Genomic DNA, 18,602 nt, shown 5'->3' with positions numbered 1-18,602 from the left:
AAAACGTCCAGCAGGGGCTCATTTCCATATCAGGCCGCACCCCCTGACATCACATCTGATGCTCATGTCTTGTGGCTCTCAAACATCTGATGTTTATGCTGTGTGGCTCTTACGTTAAGCAAGTTTGGCCACCCCTGCTTTAGTCCATCATCCTGTTTCAGACAGTGGTCAGCTAGTTCCTCTGGAGGTCCAACAACAGGGCAGTGAGGCTGAGGCCTTCCTAAGAACATCAGAAGAGCCCTGCTGGATCAGATCAGTGGTCCATTTAGACCAGCATCCTGAGTCACACAGTGGCCAACCAGTTCCTCTGTAGGGCTAACAACAGGGCAGAGAAACCAAGGCCTTCCAAAAAACAAGAAGAGCCCTGCTGGATCAGACCAGTGGTCCATCTAGTCCAGCCTCCTGTCTCACACAGTGGCCAATCAGTTCCTCTGGACAGCCATCAACAGGGTAGAGAGGCCAAGGCCTTCCAAAGAACATCAGAAGAGCCCTGCTGGATCAGACCAGTGGTCTACCTAGTCCAGCCTTCTGTCCCACACAGTGCCCAGCCAGTTCCCCTGGAGGGCCAACAACAGGGCAGAGAGGCCAAGGCGTTCTCCTGATGTTTCCTCTTGGCTTGTGATTCAGAGGATTAGTGTCCCTGAATATGAAAGTTCCTTTCAATCACCAGGGCTAGTAGCCATTGATAGGCCTATTCTCCTGAGAGACTTATCCTCCACAACGGCCTGGGATTGGGAACCTGATACCGAAGAGACAGCAGATATCTTCGACGCAGACCTACTCAGCAGGGAAATGTGCAGAACATTCGTGCTCTCCAGAGAAATATACAAAACCATGTTTTAAAGAGGCAAAAACTGTGAAGTTATTGCTGGTGACAGAAGAAATGAACAAGGCTGATTAGAACTAAATGAAACGCTGCAAAGGTTCCCGAAGGGCTCCCACGCACTCTGCCAAAGTGCTTCAGTTCTGACCCAGGGCAAAGTTTTCACTTCTCTTCAGGCCGGCTGTTGCATGGAAACAGGCAGCGGTTCAAGGAGGTTGTGAGAATAACAAATGAGAAGAGTCGAAGGGGCCTGCCAAAGGCAGGGCGGATGTCTGAGGAGAAAAATGAAAGGAATTTTCGATTTGTTAAGAACCGAACCAGCATCGCAAGATTCGAACACTGCTGTACTTCTCCAGAGAGATGCCTCGTCTCCTTCGAGCGGCCGAAAATATTTATTTGTTTTCAAGAATTCCTTGATCAGCAAAAAAACCCCACAGAGATGGCAACAGAGAAGGAGAGAGAAACGGGTTTGACTGACAGCGAGCGTGGTTCAGCACCCTTGTCGTGGGCGTTTGGCTCTGAGCGATCAGTCGCTGCCATCTCGCTGGCACCCTGAGGTGATTTCTTCAGTTTGTAACTTTAATCGTCTCAGGTGTCTCTCTCTCTCTCCCAGTGTGTGGGAAAGCAGAACACGCTGTGATGGAAGCTTGGTGGCCTCTGCCTGCCTGTTTCCGCCTGGCAGGTGGACTGTATGTCTTAACCACTTACAGGCAATATGCTAGAGGTACGAACCACCACTAGCAGTCTTGCTCCGAACACTGCTGTCCTAAGCAAAATGACATCCTTTGACTCAAAAAGGTATAATTTTGATTAGGATGGCAATGTTTGAGTTACAAGCAGGCAACATCCTCCTCTCTGTGTCTCTGTCTCTCTCTCTGTCTCTGTCCCTCTCTCTGTCTCTGTCCCTCTCTCTGTGTGTCTCTCTCCCTCTGTCTCTCTCTCTCTGTGTCTCTGTCCCTCTCACTGTGTGTGTCTCTCTCCCTCCGTCTGTCTCTCTGTTTCTCTCTCTGTCTCTCTCTCTGTCTCCCTCTCTGTCTCCGTGTCTCTGTCTCTCTGTCTCTGTCTCTCTCTCTCTGTGGCTCTCTCTCTGTCTCTGTCTCCCTCTCTGTCTCTGTTTCTCTCTCTGTCTCTCTCTCTCTTTCTGTCTCTCTGTCTGTCTCTCTCGCTCTCTCAAAATACAAGAACACTGAAGTCATTTAACAAAATTGGTGGCAGTAGATTTGGGACCAACAAAAGAAATACTTTTTCCAACAAACAATTAAAATGAGGAAACCACAGCCAGAGGATGTAGCGATGGCCACAGGCATAGACAGCTTCAAAAGAGATAGAGGAGAGGCCTATGAGTTGCTACTAGCCATGGTCGCTGAGGGGAACCGCCGCATTTGGAGGCAGGAAACCTCGTGCCAGGAAGCAACTTCAGGGAAGCTCTCAGCCTCTCTGCTTTGTCGCTGGCCCTCCAGAGGAACTGGCTGGCCACTGTGTGGGACGGGATGCTGATGGACCACTGGCCTGATCCAGCAGGGCTCTTCTGATGTTCTTAGGAAGGCCTTGGTCTCTCTGCTCTGTTGTTGGCCCTCCAGAGGAACTGGTTGGCCACTGTGAGAGACAGGAGGCTGGACTAGAAGGACCACTGGCCTGATCCAGCAGGGCTCTTCTGATGTTCTTAGGAAGGCCTCGGTCTCTCTGCTCTGTTGTTGGCCCTCCAGAGGAACTGGTTGGCCACTGTGAGAGACAGGAGGCTGGACTAGAAGGACCACTGGCCTGATCCAGCAGGGCTCTTCTAAGGTTCTTATGAAGGCCTCAGCCTCTGTGCCCTGCTTGTGGCCCTCCAGAGAAACTGCTTGGCCACTGACTGAGAGGGGATGCTGGACTAGATGTAGGGTTGCCAAGTCCAATTCAAGAAATATCTGGAGACTTTGCGGGTGGGGCCAGGAGACATTCGGGTGGAGCCAAGATCAAGGCTGTGACAAGCATAATTGAACTTCAAAGGGAGTTCTGGCCATCATATTGAAAGGGGCGGCACACCTTTTCAGTTCCTTCCTTCCATAGGAAATAATGAAGGATAGGTGCATCTTCTTCGGGGGCCCATAGAATTGGACCCCCTGGTCCAATCATTTTGAAACTTGGGGGGCATTTGGGGGAGAGGTACTAGATGCTATACTGAAAATTTGGTGCTTCTACCCCAAAACACAGTCCCCCAGAGCCCCAGATACCCACGGATCAATTCTCCATGATCTTCTATGGGAATAAATCTCCATAGGGAATAATACAGTTCCCAGCGGACATTTCCCTCCTCTCCCCCCACTTTCTGACGACCCTGAAGCGGGGGGAGGGCCTCCAAATCGGGGCATCCCCTGTCCCCACCTGGGGATTGGCAACCCTAACTAGATGGACCACTGGTCTGATCCATCAATGCTCTTGGTGGCTGTTGCCAAGCTTGTATTCAAACATCTCTGCAATCAGTGTGGGAGTGAGCGACTCAGCATGCCTGAACATTGTGGGGTGCTACATCATCCTAAGTGTGTATAGGTGTTACCTCCTTGAATAGGATGCCTCTCTTTCTCTTAGCTTGGGAGCAGCCTTCTGATCCCTCCTCTCCCCTTTTGTCCTCTCCGTCTCTGCACATGGCCTTCCATGGAGACACACGTCTCTGCAGGTCTCTCCTGTAGAGACCATGCCCTCATACTCCCACACACATGATACTGGTCATTTGTGATAGGGAAAGTACTCTTTAGACTAAGCTTCTTTCTCCTCATGGCCTTCCATAGAGACACACATTTCCTCATGGCCTTCCATGGAGACACCCGTTTCTGCAGGCCTCTCCTTCCCCTCATACTTCACACACATGATGCCAGACAAGCTGGCCATTTGTGATAGGGAAAGTGCTCTTTAGACTCCTTTTGGCTGCAACCTGAATGTGAACTGAATCTACTTGAATAAATGTAAGTTCACCTTTGCAATATACTTTTTGGGAGATTTATTTACTGCCAGGGCTTTTTTTTTTTTAGCAGGAACGCAGCGGAGCACAGTTCCAGCTGGCCTAGCATCAGAAGGTGTGGCCTAATGTGCAAATGAGTTCCTGCTGGGCTTTTCCTACAGAAAAGCTTTGTGTGGAACAATGGTGATGTCAGGGGTGTGGCCTAATATGCAAATGAGTTCATGAGAGGCTTTTTCTTTTTTTAAGAAGTGCCTGGTTTACTGCACTCAGGGTCTCGCTTCTATGCCTGGAAAAAATTCTGCTGTGTATTAACCAAATATCCCAATAACCAGATGCTAAGCATGTTGACCTGCTGATAAATATTACTGATGGGGGGGGGGGGGGATTAATTCTACTCAGGACTTTTTGTGTGTTTCTGCTAAAAGAGAAAGAAAAAGAAAAGCCCTGGTTCTACCTTAGCTTTTAAAGAGCCAGAATGCAAAGCGCCATGTATTTCAGACAACCATTTAGCCCAGGGGTGTCAAATATGCGGCCTGGGGGCCAAATCAGGCCCCCACAGGGCTCCTGTTAGGCCCCTGAGCTACTGGCTGTCATCTGCTTCCTTCTCCCTCTCTCTTGCTTCCTTCTGCATCACAGCTTGCTTTACTAGGCTTGCTCAATTGCACAGGAGCTACAGAGCAAAGACTGTTTTCTCCATTGGGTGAGGCTAGCTTGCTTTGCCAGGCTCTGTCAATCGCACAGCAGAGCTACTGAGCCAAGCCTCTCTCCCTTCTATTCGCTGAGGCTCTTCCTCCACTCCTGGTCCCCTGGGGAAGGAAGGAAAGAGCCACTGCTTCCTTTGCCCAGTTCCCTGGATCCTATGGGAGAAATACAAAGAAAGCACCTTTAAGACCAATGAGCGCTAATGTTTTAAGCATGTTTTATTTCGGGGGAGGGGTTTAAAAATCTTTAATTGTGTTTGCCTGTGTCCTTAAGTTTATATCTCTGCTCCCTAATCTGAAATAGGTACGCACATGGCCCAGCCCTGACACGGCCCGGCCCGACAAGATCTCCTTTGTCAGATCTGGCTCTCATAACAAATGAGTTTGACACCCCTATTTAGCCTGTTTCCTTGGAGGCTTCCTTCTGATTAAATAATCCTGAATCCAGCAGCAGTTCACTTTACTAGTCAGCATTTCCTGTCCTATGACATTAGGTTCTTGTTTCCGGACTTCCTTCTGGAACTATGCTCTGCCTCAGTTCATGGACTTGACACGCATGTTCAGACCATGGCCGCTTCCCATTAGGCAAGACTCCCGCCCTGCTTTTCAAAGAGCCCAAAATCTTTCAGGAGACGTTGGATGTTTTTACATCCCGTTTGATCCAGAGTTTTAGAGTCTTCAAATCGCCTGCTGCCATTCCACTTTAATTATTTCCCTTTTACATTTGTGGATTTGCTCTGCTCATTTTGCGTAGCCAAACTTCTATATTTCCTGCTGAAAGCGTTTCAATTTGGGGCGGGGGGTGTCTCTGATCAGAGGGCAGCCAGAATACCAGTGCTTAGTTGAATGTATACGCTTGCTTGGCAATCGAGTCAACACTGCAAACACAATACACATTTAAATTACGATTGCAATAAAAATGTGCGACTGCAATAAAAAAAAGGCCAACGGCATGCTGGGAATTATTAGGAAGGGAATTGAAAACAAATCAGCCAGTATCATAATGCCCCTGTATAAATCGATGGTGCGGTCTCATTTGGAATACTGTGTACATTTCTGATCACCGCACCTCAAAAAGGTGGTTTACAAGATAATGCATGGGATGGAGAAAGTAGAGAAAGAAATACTTTTCTTCCTTTCTCACAATACAAGAACTCGTGGGCATTCGATGAAATCGCTGAGCAGACAGGTTAAAACGGATAAAAGGAAGTACTTCTTCACCCAAAAGGTGATTAACATGTGGAATTCACTGCCACAGGAGGTGGCGGCAGCCACAAGCATAGCCACCTTCAAGAGGGGGTTAGATAAAAATATGGAGCAGAGGTCCATCAGTGGCTATTAGCCACAGTGTGTATATGTGTATGTGTGTGTGTGTGTGTGTGTGTGTATATATATATATATATATTTGGCCACTGTGTGACACAGAGTGTTGGACTGGATGGGCCATTGGCCTGATCTAACATGGCTTCTCTTATGTTCTTAAAAAAGATATTATAGCATTGGAAAAAGTGCAGAAAAGGGCAACTAGAATGATTAAAGGGGTTGGAACACTTTCCCTATGAAGAAGGGTTAAAACGCTTGGTGCTCTTTAGCTTGGAGAAACGTCGACTGCGGGGTTACATGACAGAGGTTTACAAGATTATGAATGGAATGGAGAAGGTAGAGAAAGAAGTACTTTTCTCCCTTTCTCACAATACAAGAACTCATGGGCATTCAATGAAATTGCCCTTAGAACGGATAAAAGGAGGTACTTCTTCACCCAAAGGGTGATTAACATGTGGAATTCACTGCCACAGGAGGTGGTGGCGGCTACAAGCATAGCCAGCTTTAAGAGGGGATTGGATAAAAATATGGAGCAGAGGTCCATCAGTGGGTATTAGCCACAGTGTGTGTGTGTGTGTGTGTATGCATGTGTGTGTGTGTGTATACACACACACATATATTGGCCACTGTGTGACACAGAGTGTTGGACTGGATGAGCCATTGGCCTGATCCAACATGGCTTCTCTTATGTTCTTATGTTCTTACAAGATGAGGCAAGCAATGATATGTAAAAATTTCAAGTGCTGTCAGTTCTCATGCAAATTACTGCATTGTTACGTCCTGCATTCTAATCCCTATGTACAGCACAGCACACGCTACAGAGGTGACCCCGGATGTAGCTCGCTAATACGCACCGCCAATCAAGATCTGTGGTGGGAAGTTTAACTGACCAGGATTGGACCTGGCCTCACGGAGGGTTGTTCCGGGGCATGTATATAATCGGGACCCGGCCCGCCATTCTCTCTCTTGTGATGTACCCACTAATAAAGTATGTTGCCTTCAACACATCTCGTCACTGAGTACATTACACTGGCGACGAGGATGGGATCTAGCTAGGAGGACTCCCTAAGCGGGAAGTCGCTGACCTGGCCAGAGACGAGGAAGGCACGGAGCCGCAAGAGACAGAATCGCCCGCCACCAGCATGGCGAACCCGAGTGTAACGACGGGCCATCTTGCTGAGTTCGACCTCGCCAACCCCGAGAGGTGGGAGACCTATACGGAGCGGGTCGAATGCTACCTATGCGCAAACATGATTACTGACAACAGCCGCATGAGGGACGTACTCCTGAGCGTCTGCGGGGAGGCCACCTTCAAGATCGCCAGAGGTCTCTCGGCCCCTACGAAGCTCACCAAGAGAATGTATGGGGAGATTCGCCCGCCGATTCCTCTTCCACAAGAGAGATCAAGGGCCCAGAGAAACGGCTGCCATCTACCTGGCCGCTCTCCGCCAGATCGCAGGGAACTGCGGTTTCGACAAGCGGGAGGAAGCCTTGAGAGACCGATTCGTATGGGGCCTCCGAGACGAAAGGCTGCAGCAAAAGCTCTTCGCAAAGGAGGAGCTCACCCTTCAACAAGCTTTCAACGAAGCAACCGCGTTTGAAAGAACCACCAAAGCATACAACAATCCGAGAGGAGAAGTCCACCAGGAAGAGATGGCGCCCGGCGACCCAGAGGATGAAGAGGCCTTCCAGCTCCATCGCCAACAAGGAATGGGCCCGAGAGCCCCCACGCAGCAACTAGCCACAGATAGACCGACCAACAGCAAGTGTGGCAAACCCCACGAGAGACGGGACTGCCCCTATCGCAACATGGACTGCAGGAACTGCGGGAAGGTGGGCCACATAGGGCGGGCTTGCCAGGCCAAGGCAACTCGCAGACACCAGGTCGCTCACCATGACTCAACCAATGCTCATACAACAGCATCGACCAGCCTGCAGGTAATGAACTTGCCCCTCACCGCCCCCGACAAAGTTAGACTTTCGGTCCTAATCGAGGGCGCTCCATGCAAAATGGAGGTGGACTTGGGCTCCTCCATATCTATAATTTCAGAGGAGATCCTAAGAAAACTGTGCCCCCGTTGCCGGTTCCAATTGAGACCAGCTGATTTTATACTGCGGGACTTTCAGAAAAACCCCGTGCACATTTTGGGCTGGGCCATGGTACAGGTAGAGAGGAAGAACTTCAAGGGGCCACTGGACATTCTAGTGGTTAAGCGCCAGCTCACCACATTACTGGTGCTGGCCTGGTTTAGACCGCTAGGTATTCAATTAGTGGGGGTGCAGCAGATGCAAACGAATAACTTCGAGAATGTGTGCCGGGAATTCCCCGAAGTTTTTGATGGGACCTTGGAGAGTTACAAGGGGCCGCCCATCACCTTACCTCTCGATCCCCTCGTTAGACTGATAAGACTGAAGGCCAGGCGAGTTCCGTTTGCTCTAAAACCTAAAATAGAAGCAGAGCTGGACCGACTCATGGCTCAGGGAGTGCTGGAATTGGTATCCTATGCTGCCTGGGAAACACCCATAGTCACCCCAGTGAAGCCGAACGAGGATGTGCGAATATGCGCTGACTACAAGTGCACTATCAATAAAGCGCTACAGGACAACCCATACCCCGTCTCAGTGGTCAGCCACGTCCTGGCGGCCCTAGCGGGTTCCAAGGTTTTTGGAAAACTAGACCTGGCCCAGACGTACCAGCAACTCCCGGTAGATGCCAAGACAGCAGAGGCTCAAACTATTGTGACCCACAGGGGAGCTTTTCGGGTGCGGCGGTTGCAATTTGGGGTTAGTGTAGCTCCAGGGATCTTTCAGAGCATAATGGACTCTTTTCTCAAAGGGATCCCCGGAGTGCAACCGTTCTTTGATGACGTTTTGATCGCGGCCCCAGACGTGGAGGAGTTCAGCAGCCGCCTGAGAGAGGTGCTCCGCCGCTTCCAGGCGGCGGGCCTGAAAGTAAAAAAGGAAAAGTGTTCACTAGGGGTGCCGAGGGTGGAGTTCTTGGGGTTTGTGGTAGATGCCGATGGAATCCACCTGACAGAGGATAGTACACACCCCACCCCCCACGTGCAAGGCGAAGCTAGAAAGTTTCTTGGGATTATTAAATTTTTACCATTCTTTTTTGCCCCACAAAGCGGCCATCACGGAACCCCTTCACAGGCTGCTCGATAAACACGCCCCGTGGGTCAGGGGGAAGCAGCAGGCCGCTGCTTTTCAGGCAGTCAAAGACCTCCTTGTTTCCAATGCGGTGCTCCACCATTTTGATGAAGCCCTACCATTGATTTTGGCGTGCAATGCTTCCCCGTACGGAGTGGGCGCAGTCCTGGGGCACCAACTTCCAGACGGGAGGGAGGTTCCTGTGGCATATTATTCGAGGACCCTGACCCCCGCAGAGTGCAACTACGCTCAGATCGACAAGGAGGCCTTGGCGATTGTGGCGGGTGTGCATAAATTCAACGACTACCTGTATGGTAGGCGCTTCATAATCGCCACGGATCATAAGCCGCTCCTGGGCCTCCTCGCCCCAGACCACCAGACCCCACAAATTGTATCACACCGAGTCCTGAGGTGGAACCAGTTCCTAAACTCGTATACATACACCCTGGTTCACCGCCCAGGCAAGGCCATGGGACACGCTGACGTCCTCAGCCACCTGCCATTACCCTCAACGGACCCAGATCCCGCCCCTGCCCACCATGTGATGCTTATGGAGACTCTGCCCGAGCAGCCCCTCCACGCCGCTGAGGTGGCTCAGGCCACGGGGAGGGACCGTATACTCGCACGTGTTTTGGACTGGGTGGGAAGGAGATGGCCCAAGGGCAAGCTGGACCCACAATTCAGGGCGTTCGCATCATGCAGAGACGAGCTGTCCTCACACAAGGGGTGCATACTCTGGGGTAGCAGGGTGGGGGCCCCCCTCTCACTGCGGAAGCAAGTGTTAGAGGCTTTACACGAAACATACCCGGGGATAGTGCGGATGAAGGCCCTGGCACGCAGTTACGTATGGTGGCTGAGTATGGATGACGAGATAGAGGGGTGGGTGAGAAGGTGCCAACCCTGCCAAGAGTCCCGGCCCGATCCGCCTAGCGCCCCTGTCCACCGCTGGGAGTCCAACAGGAGGCCGTGGTCCCGGCTTCACTTAGATTTTGCGAGGCCATACCAGGGCCAGATATTCTTCATCTTGGTCGATGCATACACCAAGTGGTTAGAGGTGATCCCCGTAGCTTCCACCTCCACAGCAGCAGCGGTCCGAGCCTTGTGAAGGGTCTTTTGCACACACGGAATCCCCGATACCCTGGTCACGGACAATGGGACCGCTTTCACCTCCTGGGAATTCCGGGATTTCTTGAATAGATATTTCATTCAACACATCAGGTCTGCCCCCTTCCATCCGGCCACCAACGGCCAGGCTGAGTGCTTGGTGCGCACCACCAAAGAGGCCCTGGGCCATATTGTACAGGGTGATTGGGACCACCGCCTGGCAGCCTTCCTATTTGACAACCGAATCACCCCCAACCCCGTCACCGGGTCAAGCCCTGCCAAATTACTAATGGGGAGGAAATTGATCACGAGGTTAGATAGGCTACATCCCGACCGGGCCACTGACCTCCGCAGTTCCCCCGAAACCAGGGAAGCCGCCAGGGGGTTCTTCCCAGGGGACCCGGTGTATGCTAAGAACTTCGCAAGCAGCCTGGAGTGTTTAGCCGCCCGGGTGCTGCGTGTGACCGGGTCCCGCTCATACGAGGTCTCGACAGAGGGGGGCCAGGTTCTCAGGAGGCATATCAATCAGTTGCGCCACCGCACTTTGCCAGAGGAACCGACCGCCACAGGGGGGGGGCGGGGGAAGCGGGGAAGAACTGACAGCAACCCCCGGAAAATACCCTGCCCATGCTGGCCGCACCGACTGCACGGGGGGAAGAGCACCACAGCGGTGGAAGCGACCCCACCAGAGAAGAGACTCCAGACAAGCAACAAGCGACGGCCAGTCAGTGTCCGGCAACACCTCAACAAAGGGAAACCGCCAGCCGCAGCGGCCGCACCGACTCCCCAACCAACCCCGAGGAGGTCGACCAGGGAACTCCGGGCACCGGCGTACTTGAAAGACTATGTGTCCTGAACTAGGGGGGGAGGAGTGTTATGTCCTGCATTCTAATCCCTATGTACAGCACAGCACACGCTACAGAGGCGACCCCGGATGTAGCTTGCTAATACGCACCGCCAATCAAGATCTGTGGCGGGAAGTTTAACTGACCAGGATTGGACCTGGCCTCACGGAGGGTTGTTCCGGGGCATGTATATAATCGGGACCCGGCCCGCCATTCTCTCTCTTGTGATGTACTCGCCAATAAAGTATGTTGCCTTCAACACGTCTCATCACTGAGTACATTACATGCACTTTGTGGCGGCTTTTGAAAGAGTCTTTTAAAACGCATGAAAACTTCTACAATACAAGTTTGAAATGCCTGCAGAGAAACGACCGGATCAAAACTAGTTTCGAGAAAAACGTTGCAGCAGCAGCAGCGCCGGAACCCATCTCACCGAAACAAATGTAGATGCTTCAGGCAGCAACGACGCAAAACAGTTGTGAGAATGTTAGGTAACGTAAAAGGTGAGTTTCCAACGCGGTGATAAGAGAGTCACAAACAGCCAGCGTAAAAACACCCATCGCTGCAGACTTGCAAAGACATTCGATATATCCTGAGATCCTTTTGTAAGTAAATGAGAAGGTGGCTGAATGTTCCAGCATCTTCTCCCTTGCCAGTGTTTTCAGCGTGGTCGTAATCAGGAAGTGCCTCCTCCGCTATACAGCTGGCGATGCCACCTGTCTGATCTGATTCCAGCCTCTTCGGCCCACTTCTGAGGAACGGCAGAGGAGCTGGAAGGACAAGGCCAAACTGGAGAGAAACAAGACCAGCGACTTGGATTTAATGGGCTTGCATATTTTCCCCTCCATTTCCCCCCCTCTCTTGCAAGGAATTATTTTGAATAGCATTGTCAACACAGTTTCTTTGATCCGTTGAAGACTTCGACAACTTCGGGGCAGAAATGCGACCGCTGTCTTGTCACCGGTACAAAGCTAAGAGTCGTTAATGAGCGACTACCTGAAGCCCAGTGGCGCAGAGTGGTAAAGCTGCAGTACTGCAGTCTGAGCTCCCTGCTCACGACTAGAGTTCGATCCTGGCGGAAGCTGGGTTCAGGTAGCCAGCTCCAGGTTGACTCAGCCTTCCATCCTTCTGAGGTTGGTAAAATGAGCACCTAGCTTGCTGGGGGGAAAGTGTAGATGACTGGGGAAGGCAATGGCAAACCACCCCATCAAAAGTCTGCTGTAAAAACGTAAAAGCAACATCACCCCAGAGTCGGAACCGACTGGTGCTTGCACAAGGGACCTTTCCTTTCCTCTAGGGCATTAGCGGCCCCGTGGCAGAGCGGTAAAGCTGCAGTACTGCAGTCTGAGCTCCCTGTTCATGACCTGAGTTCGATCCTGGTGGAAGCTGAGTTCAGGTAGCTGGCTCCAGGTTGACTCAGCCTTCCATCCTTCCAAGGTCGGTAAAACGAGTACCCAGCTTGCTGGAGGGGAAGTGTAAAAGACTGGTGAAGGCAATGGCAAACCACCCCATAAAAAGTCTGCCGTGAAAACATTGTGAAAGCAACGTCACCCCAGAGTCGAAAACGACTGGTGCTTGCGCAGGGGACCTTTCCTTTCCTTGTTACCAGTACAAAGCTAAGAGTTGTTAATAAGCGACTACTTGAGGCAAACTGGCTTGGTAAATCAATGACAGATGACAGTTCCGGTTAGATAGTCAAAATGCACCACAAGAGCTGGGTTGGAGCTTTTTTTTTTTAAAAAAAAAATTAAAGGTAAATTACTGATGAGAAAAGTGGAAAACAGAAGACGGAAAGGACGAAACAAGTTCACCAAATGCAAATTCACAGATCTTTTTGAGTGATAGAATCACCAAATTAAATCACCAAATTAAATTTGCAGTGCTCAGAGCAGACGTATTTCACTGTCGTCTGCCAGTTGTGTATTGCGTGCAGAAGGGGTTTGTGCAGTATCCCCTCTAAGCTGAGTTAGTGCAAGCTAGCTCACAGATTTTTAGCCTCCTGCTCACGTATTTTCACATAAAAATCTTAGCTCTGGAAGGATAGCACCAGAGAAAACTAATTTATGCAGTAGCCAAATTGCTCGCCCACAACTTTCATGCCAGTAACTCACAAAGCTGACTATTTGCTCACAAGACTCCTCAGCTTAGAAGAAACATTGGGTGTGGGTGAGTGAGTCTCATAGAACATCTGGAGGAGATCCACTGTAGCAGGCCAACTGGAACAGGTAGATCCCGTTGAGCAGAACTGAGCATCTCACGAGTAAATTTGCAGAGCTGCTTTTTCAGTGGTAAAGAACCCATCAAAGAACTCAGACTCTGTGGTGGAGAGCGCATGATCTTCTCAAAGATCTTCTCATTGGGTAAAGAATATTCAGAAGATCTTCTCAATGGGTAAAGAATATTCAGGTGTAGGGCTCCCAAGTTCCCGCGAGGGGCAAGGGGAATCCCCCATTTTGGTGGGCCCCAACTCACCTGCAGGTAGGAGGCCACCAGGTGGATCCCCACCCGCCAAAGAGCCCTTTGCTGCGTGGTGTGATTATGTCACCCGGAAGTGACGTATCGTGCTGGGCACATCGCATGGAACACTCTAGGAATTTGCTGGGAACTCTATGGTTTTGCTTAGGGACACGCTTAACAATTTTGGGGGGAACTCTATGGTACCATAGAGTTCTCCCCAGATTGCTAGAGTGTCCCTGTGCAAAATCACAGAGTTTCCAGCAAATTCCTAGAGCTCCCCGTGCAATGTGCCCAGCACGATACGTCACTTCTAAGTGATGTCATTGCACTGCGCATGATGTGCATGCGCAAGGAACAGTCCCCCACCTGCAGATGCAGGGGATTTGGCAACCCTATGGAGCACCATCGAGGAATCTTTTGTCGCCTGACAGAATTCATTTCTTCCCAAATCAGCTGTTGTAGGCCCATGAATCAAACTGGGGAAGCCAGAAAGCCACAGGAAAATCCTGGGCCGTATTCAGTCTCATTGGGTCCATTCCATCTTCTCTAGGGTTACGCCAAGCTGGGAAATTTCCAGAGATTTGGGGGTGGAGCCTGGGGAAGAAGGGGGAGGGCCCAGACCACAGCAGAGCATAATGCAAGAGAATCGATCCTCCAAAGCAAGCAGCCATTTTCATTAGGGGAACTGCTCTCTGGGGATCAATTGTAATTTTGGGGGAGCTCCAGGTTCTACCTGGAAGTTGGTGACCCTACCCTTCTCCCATTCTGAAATCCAGTAAGAAAAGGAAGATAATAGGGTTGCCAATCCCCAGATGGGGGCAGGAGATCTCCCAGTTTGGAGGCCCTCCCGCTGCTTCAGGGTCATCAGAAAGCGGGGGTGGGGAGAGGGACATGTCTGCTGGGCACTCCATTATTCCCTGTGGAGACCGATTCCCATAGGGCATAATGGAGAATTGATCCATGGGTATCTGGGGTTCTTCTGGGGTGGGGCTGGTTTTTGAAATAGAGGCACCAAATTTGCAGCATAGCATCCAGTGCCTCTCCTCCAAAGACACCCCAAGTTTCAAAAAGATTGGACCAGGGGGTCCAATTCTACAAGCCCCCAAAGAAGGTCCCCCCGCCTTCTTTATTATTTCCAACGAAGGGACGGTATCTAAAAGGCTTGCGGTCCCTCGATGGCCAGAACTCCCTTTGGCATTCAAATGTGTTTGCCACACCCTTGCTCCGCCCTTAAAGTCTCCTAACTCCACCCCCCAAAGTTCCAGATGTTTCTTGAATTGGACTTGCCAACCCCGGAAGATGTAGATAAGGCCCCTCTGTAGCAAGGGGACTTGGCTGCTGCAAGCTGTTGTGCCAGGATCCCTGCCTGGCATCTATGTTGCCTTGGGAATGGCACTCTTCGTAAAGGAAAACAAGCGTGATTTTTTTTTTTTTATGTTGAGTGAAAAATGATTCCCGGGATGGCAAAGAGCAAGCCAAAGGAATGAGTCACTTCCACGAAATCTGGTGCTTTGCCCATCAAGAAAGTTTTTTTTTCAAAACTCTGAAGTTTAGTAAACACATCCCCCTCCACCAACTAGAGCACGCAGGAACCCTTGCCTTTGGGGGTGGGCGGAAAGGAAAGATCCCCTGTGCAAGCACCAGTCGTTTCCGACTCTGGGGTGATGTTGCTTTCGTAACGTTTTCAAGGCAGACTTTTTACAGGGTGGTTTGCCATTGCCTTCCTCAGTCTTCTACGCGTCCCCCCCAGCAAGCTGGGGACTCCTTTGACCGACCTCGGAAGGATGGAAGGCTGAGTCAACCTCGATCCGGCTACCTGAACCCAGCTTCTGCTGGAATCGAACTCAGGTCGTGAGCAGAGCTTAGCACTGCGGCTTTAACACTCTGCGCCACGGAGCTCTAGGTGGTGGGTGGGGGTGGAATAAATGTACAGGAATAAATTTAAATGGGCACAAATGGGGGGGGGACCTCCTGAAAAACAAGAGATCAACAATAGATAAATCCAGTGCTCGTTTTGTAGAAAAACAGGTGATGGAGCTCATCCAGGGATTGTTATGCAGCTGCACCTACTTTTTAATGGACAAGGAGGCGGAACTCTCAGAAGGAGGAGGAGGAACTCTCAGACGCTCCTGTGAGCTCCCACTGAATGGGGAACGCCGCTGAGTAGTGAGGCTGAAGTGTTTCTTCGTATTTGTAGACCCTTGGGGGGGGGGGGAAGGGGAGATGATACACGAGACGGTTCCCCACTGAAATTTCACAGAAGAATAGAAATGTTCTTTTCTTCCCCCACCCCCACCATTAGACGCAAGCTAGCAAAGATTTGCGGTGGTCTAATAGGCCCATTCAACAAATTCATGGGGAAGAGAACAAAGGTTACCCAAGAAACTGTTTAAGGTTACCCCCGGTGGGCGAAATGATATAGCCAACCAGCATTATAACAGGGGTGGGGGGTGAGCATAGACTAAAACAAGCCTTGTTTTACTCCATCTTACAAAGTAACATTGTGTGTGGGGTTTTTTTGTTTTTTGTTAAGCAGTGCCTTTTGTTCTCTTCCCTTTGGGGTTTTTTTTTTATTTTATTTTAGAAAATGAAAATAAGTCATCAAATTCTCTGAAGCGCGGCTATTGTTGGGAAGGGACCGTTCCAGCAGTCCGCAGGCCAGCACCGGGTACTCGTGTCTTTCCCATGGCGTTGTGAAAAGAACTAGAAAATCACCATTGTGATTCTGTGGGCGAACGCTCTGTGTTTGTGTTGAGACCGGGATCGAGTCAATAGCTCATCGATTTATCCCCTGCTCCCCTTCCCCGATATCAAACTTTGGTGGAGAATGGTTGTTTTATTGCTGAGGTAGCGAGGTACAAATCAATAAGCATTCGACATGTATTCAAAGGTACACGGATGCATCCGAGATGGTATTCTTTGAGGTACAATAAAATTGGAGCGCTGAGACATTTTTGTATCGACAGAGTTCAGCGCTTGAAAACGGAATCTGAAGTCTTTTGTTGGCTTGTTTTTTCTCTCTTTCAAATTGGAGATTACGGGGAAACTTATATCACTTTTGAGCTAACAGCAATTTGTGGTAGGCTCTGAGCTTTGGCGCCTCACGAAAGTTCATCTCCTACTACAAATTTCATTAGACTTTCTTCCCCCTCTTTTTCAGTATTTGTGTGTGTGCACACGTGCACTTAGAATCATAGAAGGGACCTCCAGGGTCATCTAGTCCAACCCTCTGCACAATGCAGGAAACTCACAAATACCTCCCCCTAAATTCACAGGATCTACATTGCAGTCAGATGGCCATCTAGCCAAGGAAGGAGAGCCCACCACCTCCTGAGGAAGCCTGTTCCACTGAGGAACCACTATGCCAGGAATTTCTGCCTAATGTTGAGCCAGAAACTCTTTTGATTTAATTCCAACCCGCTGGTTCTGGTCCAACCTTCTGGGGTCACAGAAAACAATTCCACCCCACTTGTGCGCCTAGAAGTCATGGCGACTTCTGGCCACCTCCAGCGGGGCTTGGACATTTCAAAGAGCTGGCTTCACTATTGCCCACCTCTGCGTCTCAGGCCTGGTATTCCTTGGAGATCTCCCTTCTAAGTACTTGCAAGGGCCAGTCCTGCTCAGCGTCCGAGATCTGACAAAACCAGGCTTGCCTGGCCTATCCGGGTGAGGGCTAAGTTCTGTTAGTCTTCAAGGGGCTCCCAGACTCTTATTCTTTTCGACTGCTACAAATAAACATGGCGACCCATTGTGATTTATGCTGCTGATGCAAGTCTGACGTAGATTTGTTGAGTTAGCTGATCTGCAAAGGAGCTAGTGCAGGGGTGTCAAACGTGCAGTTCGGGGGCCAAATCAGCCCCTCGAGCAACTGGCTGTTATCTGCTCCCTTCTTTCTCTCTTGCTTCCTTCTGCAGCACAGTTGAGTGTTACCCAGCAAGCTTTCATGACAGAATGGCAATTTGAACCTGGGCACCCCTGACCCAACTTATTAACAACCCAAATGGGCAGTTAAGCCCTTGGTTAAAAACTGAGATGTGTACTAACTTGACCTCTCCTTTCCTAGTAGCCAGTTTGGTGTAGTAGCCGGTTTGGTGTAGTGGTTAAGCGTGCGGACTCTTATCTGGGAGAACCGCGGCTGATTCCCCATTCCTCCACTTACAGCTGCTGGAATGGCCTTGTTTAAGCCACAGTTCCCCTAGGAGTTGTCCTTGAAAGGGCAGCTTCTGGGAGAGCTCTCTCAGCCCCACCTGCCTCACAGATGGGGGGAGAAGGTGTAAAGGAGATTGTGACCGCTCTGAGACTCTGAGATTCAGAGTATAGGGTGGGATATAAATGCAATATCTTCTTCTTTTAATATCAGAATTATTCTCCTAGAGGGTGTCCCCTCCAAGCTGTGCAGGTTAGCTGCCGCTCATGAACACCAGAAGCCTCGCTCAGCAGCAATCTGGACCTGCTCAGGATCTTGTTACGCCACTCATTGGCCATGTTGAGAGCATTTTGGTGTAAAGCTTAAGAGCTGTGGACTCTGATATGGGAGGACCAGGTTTGATTCTCTGCTCCTCCTCCACCTGCAGTCATTGAGTGACCTTGGGCCAGTCACAGTTCTCTCATCGCTGTTCTCTGAAGAGCAGTTTCTGTCAGAGCTCTCTCAGTCCCACCTACTACTTCACAGGGTGTCTGTTGTGGCGAGAGGAAGGGAAGGCAATTCTAAGCCACTTTTGAGGCACACGTGAGCAACCTTGGGTCAGTCAACAGTTCTCTCAGAGCTGTTCTCTCAAGAGCAGTTCTCACAGAGCTCTCTCAGCCCCACCTACCTCACAGTGTGTTTGTTGTGGGGAATGGAAGGGAAAGGAGATTGGAAGCCACTTTGAGGCACGTGTGGCCTGCTGAGTGACCTTGGGTCAGTCACAGTTCTCACAGGGCTGTTCTGCTCAAGAGCCGTTTCTGTCAGAGCTCTCTCAGCCCCACCTACCTCACAGGCTCTCTGTTGTGGGGAGGGGGGTGGAAAGGGGATTGTAAGCCCCTCTGAGACCCCGAATGAAGGGTGGGGTATAAATCCAATCTCTTCTTCTTTTTAAGATTACAGCGGTTATGTTCTGCTCAGGCTGTGAACTGCTAGACTCAGTAGGGGGCAGAAATTAGACAGAACATTGCGCTCTTTCTGCCAAGCCATAATATATGGGTCTGTTTGACAGGATATATCACCACAGCATACCGCTGGTATCTCCCTCGCTTTGTCCCACAGCACTCCCAAGTAG

The 18,602-nt window shown here is 50.4% G+C and overlaps 1 protein-coding gene across 1 annotated transcript in view; it reads left to right on the top strand.

Annotated features, from left to right (window-relative positions):
* The first annotated feature begins 7,035 nt into the window (after positions 1-7,035).
* Positions 7,036-18,602, top strand: part of LOC132585255 (nuclear envelope integral membrane protein 2-like) — a 75,766-nt gene continuing 64,199 nt past the window's right edge. Inside the window, exon 1 of the mRNA XM_060257058.1 lies at positions 7,036-7,145. Within this exon, the coding sequence (XP_060113041.1) occupies positions 7,036-7,145 (110 nt within the window). The remainder of the gene's footprint in view (positions 7,146-18,602) is intronic.

Source organism: Heteronotia binoei, chromosome 16, assembly GCF_032191835.1.
Source record: "Heteronotia binoei isolate CCM8104 ecotype False Entrance Well chromosome 16, APGP_CSIRO_Hbin_v1, whole genome shotgun sequence".
Taxonomy (NCBI): Eukaryota; Metazoa; Chordata; class Lepidosauria; order Squamata; family Gekkonidae; genus Heteronotia; species Heteronotia binoei.
Note: the sequence above shows the minus strand (reverse complement) of the source record. Positions and strands in the feature narration are given on the sequence as shown.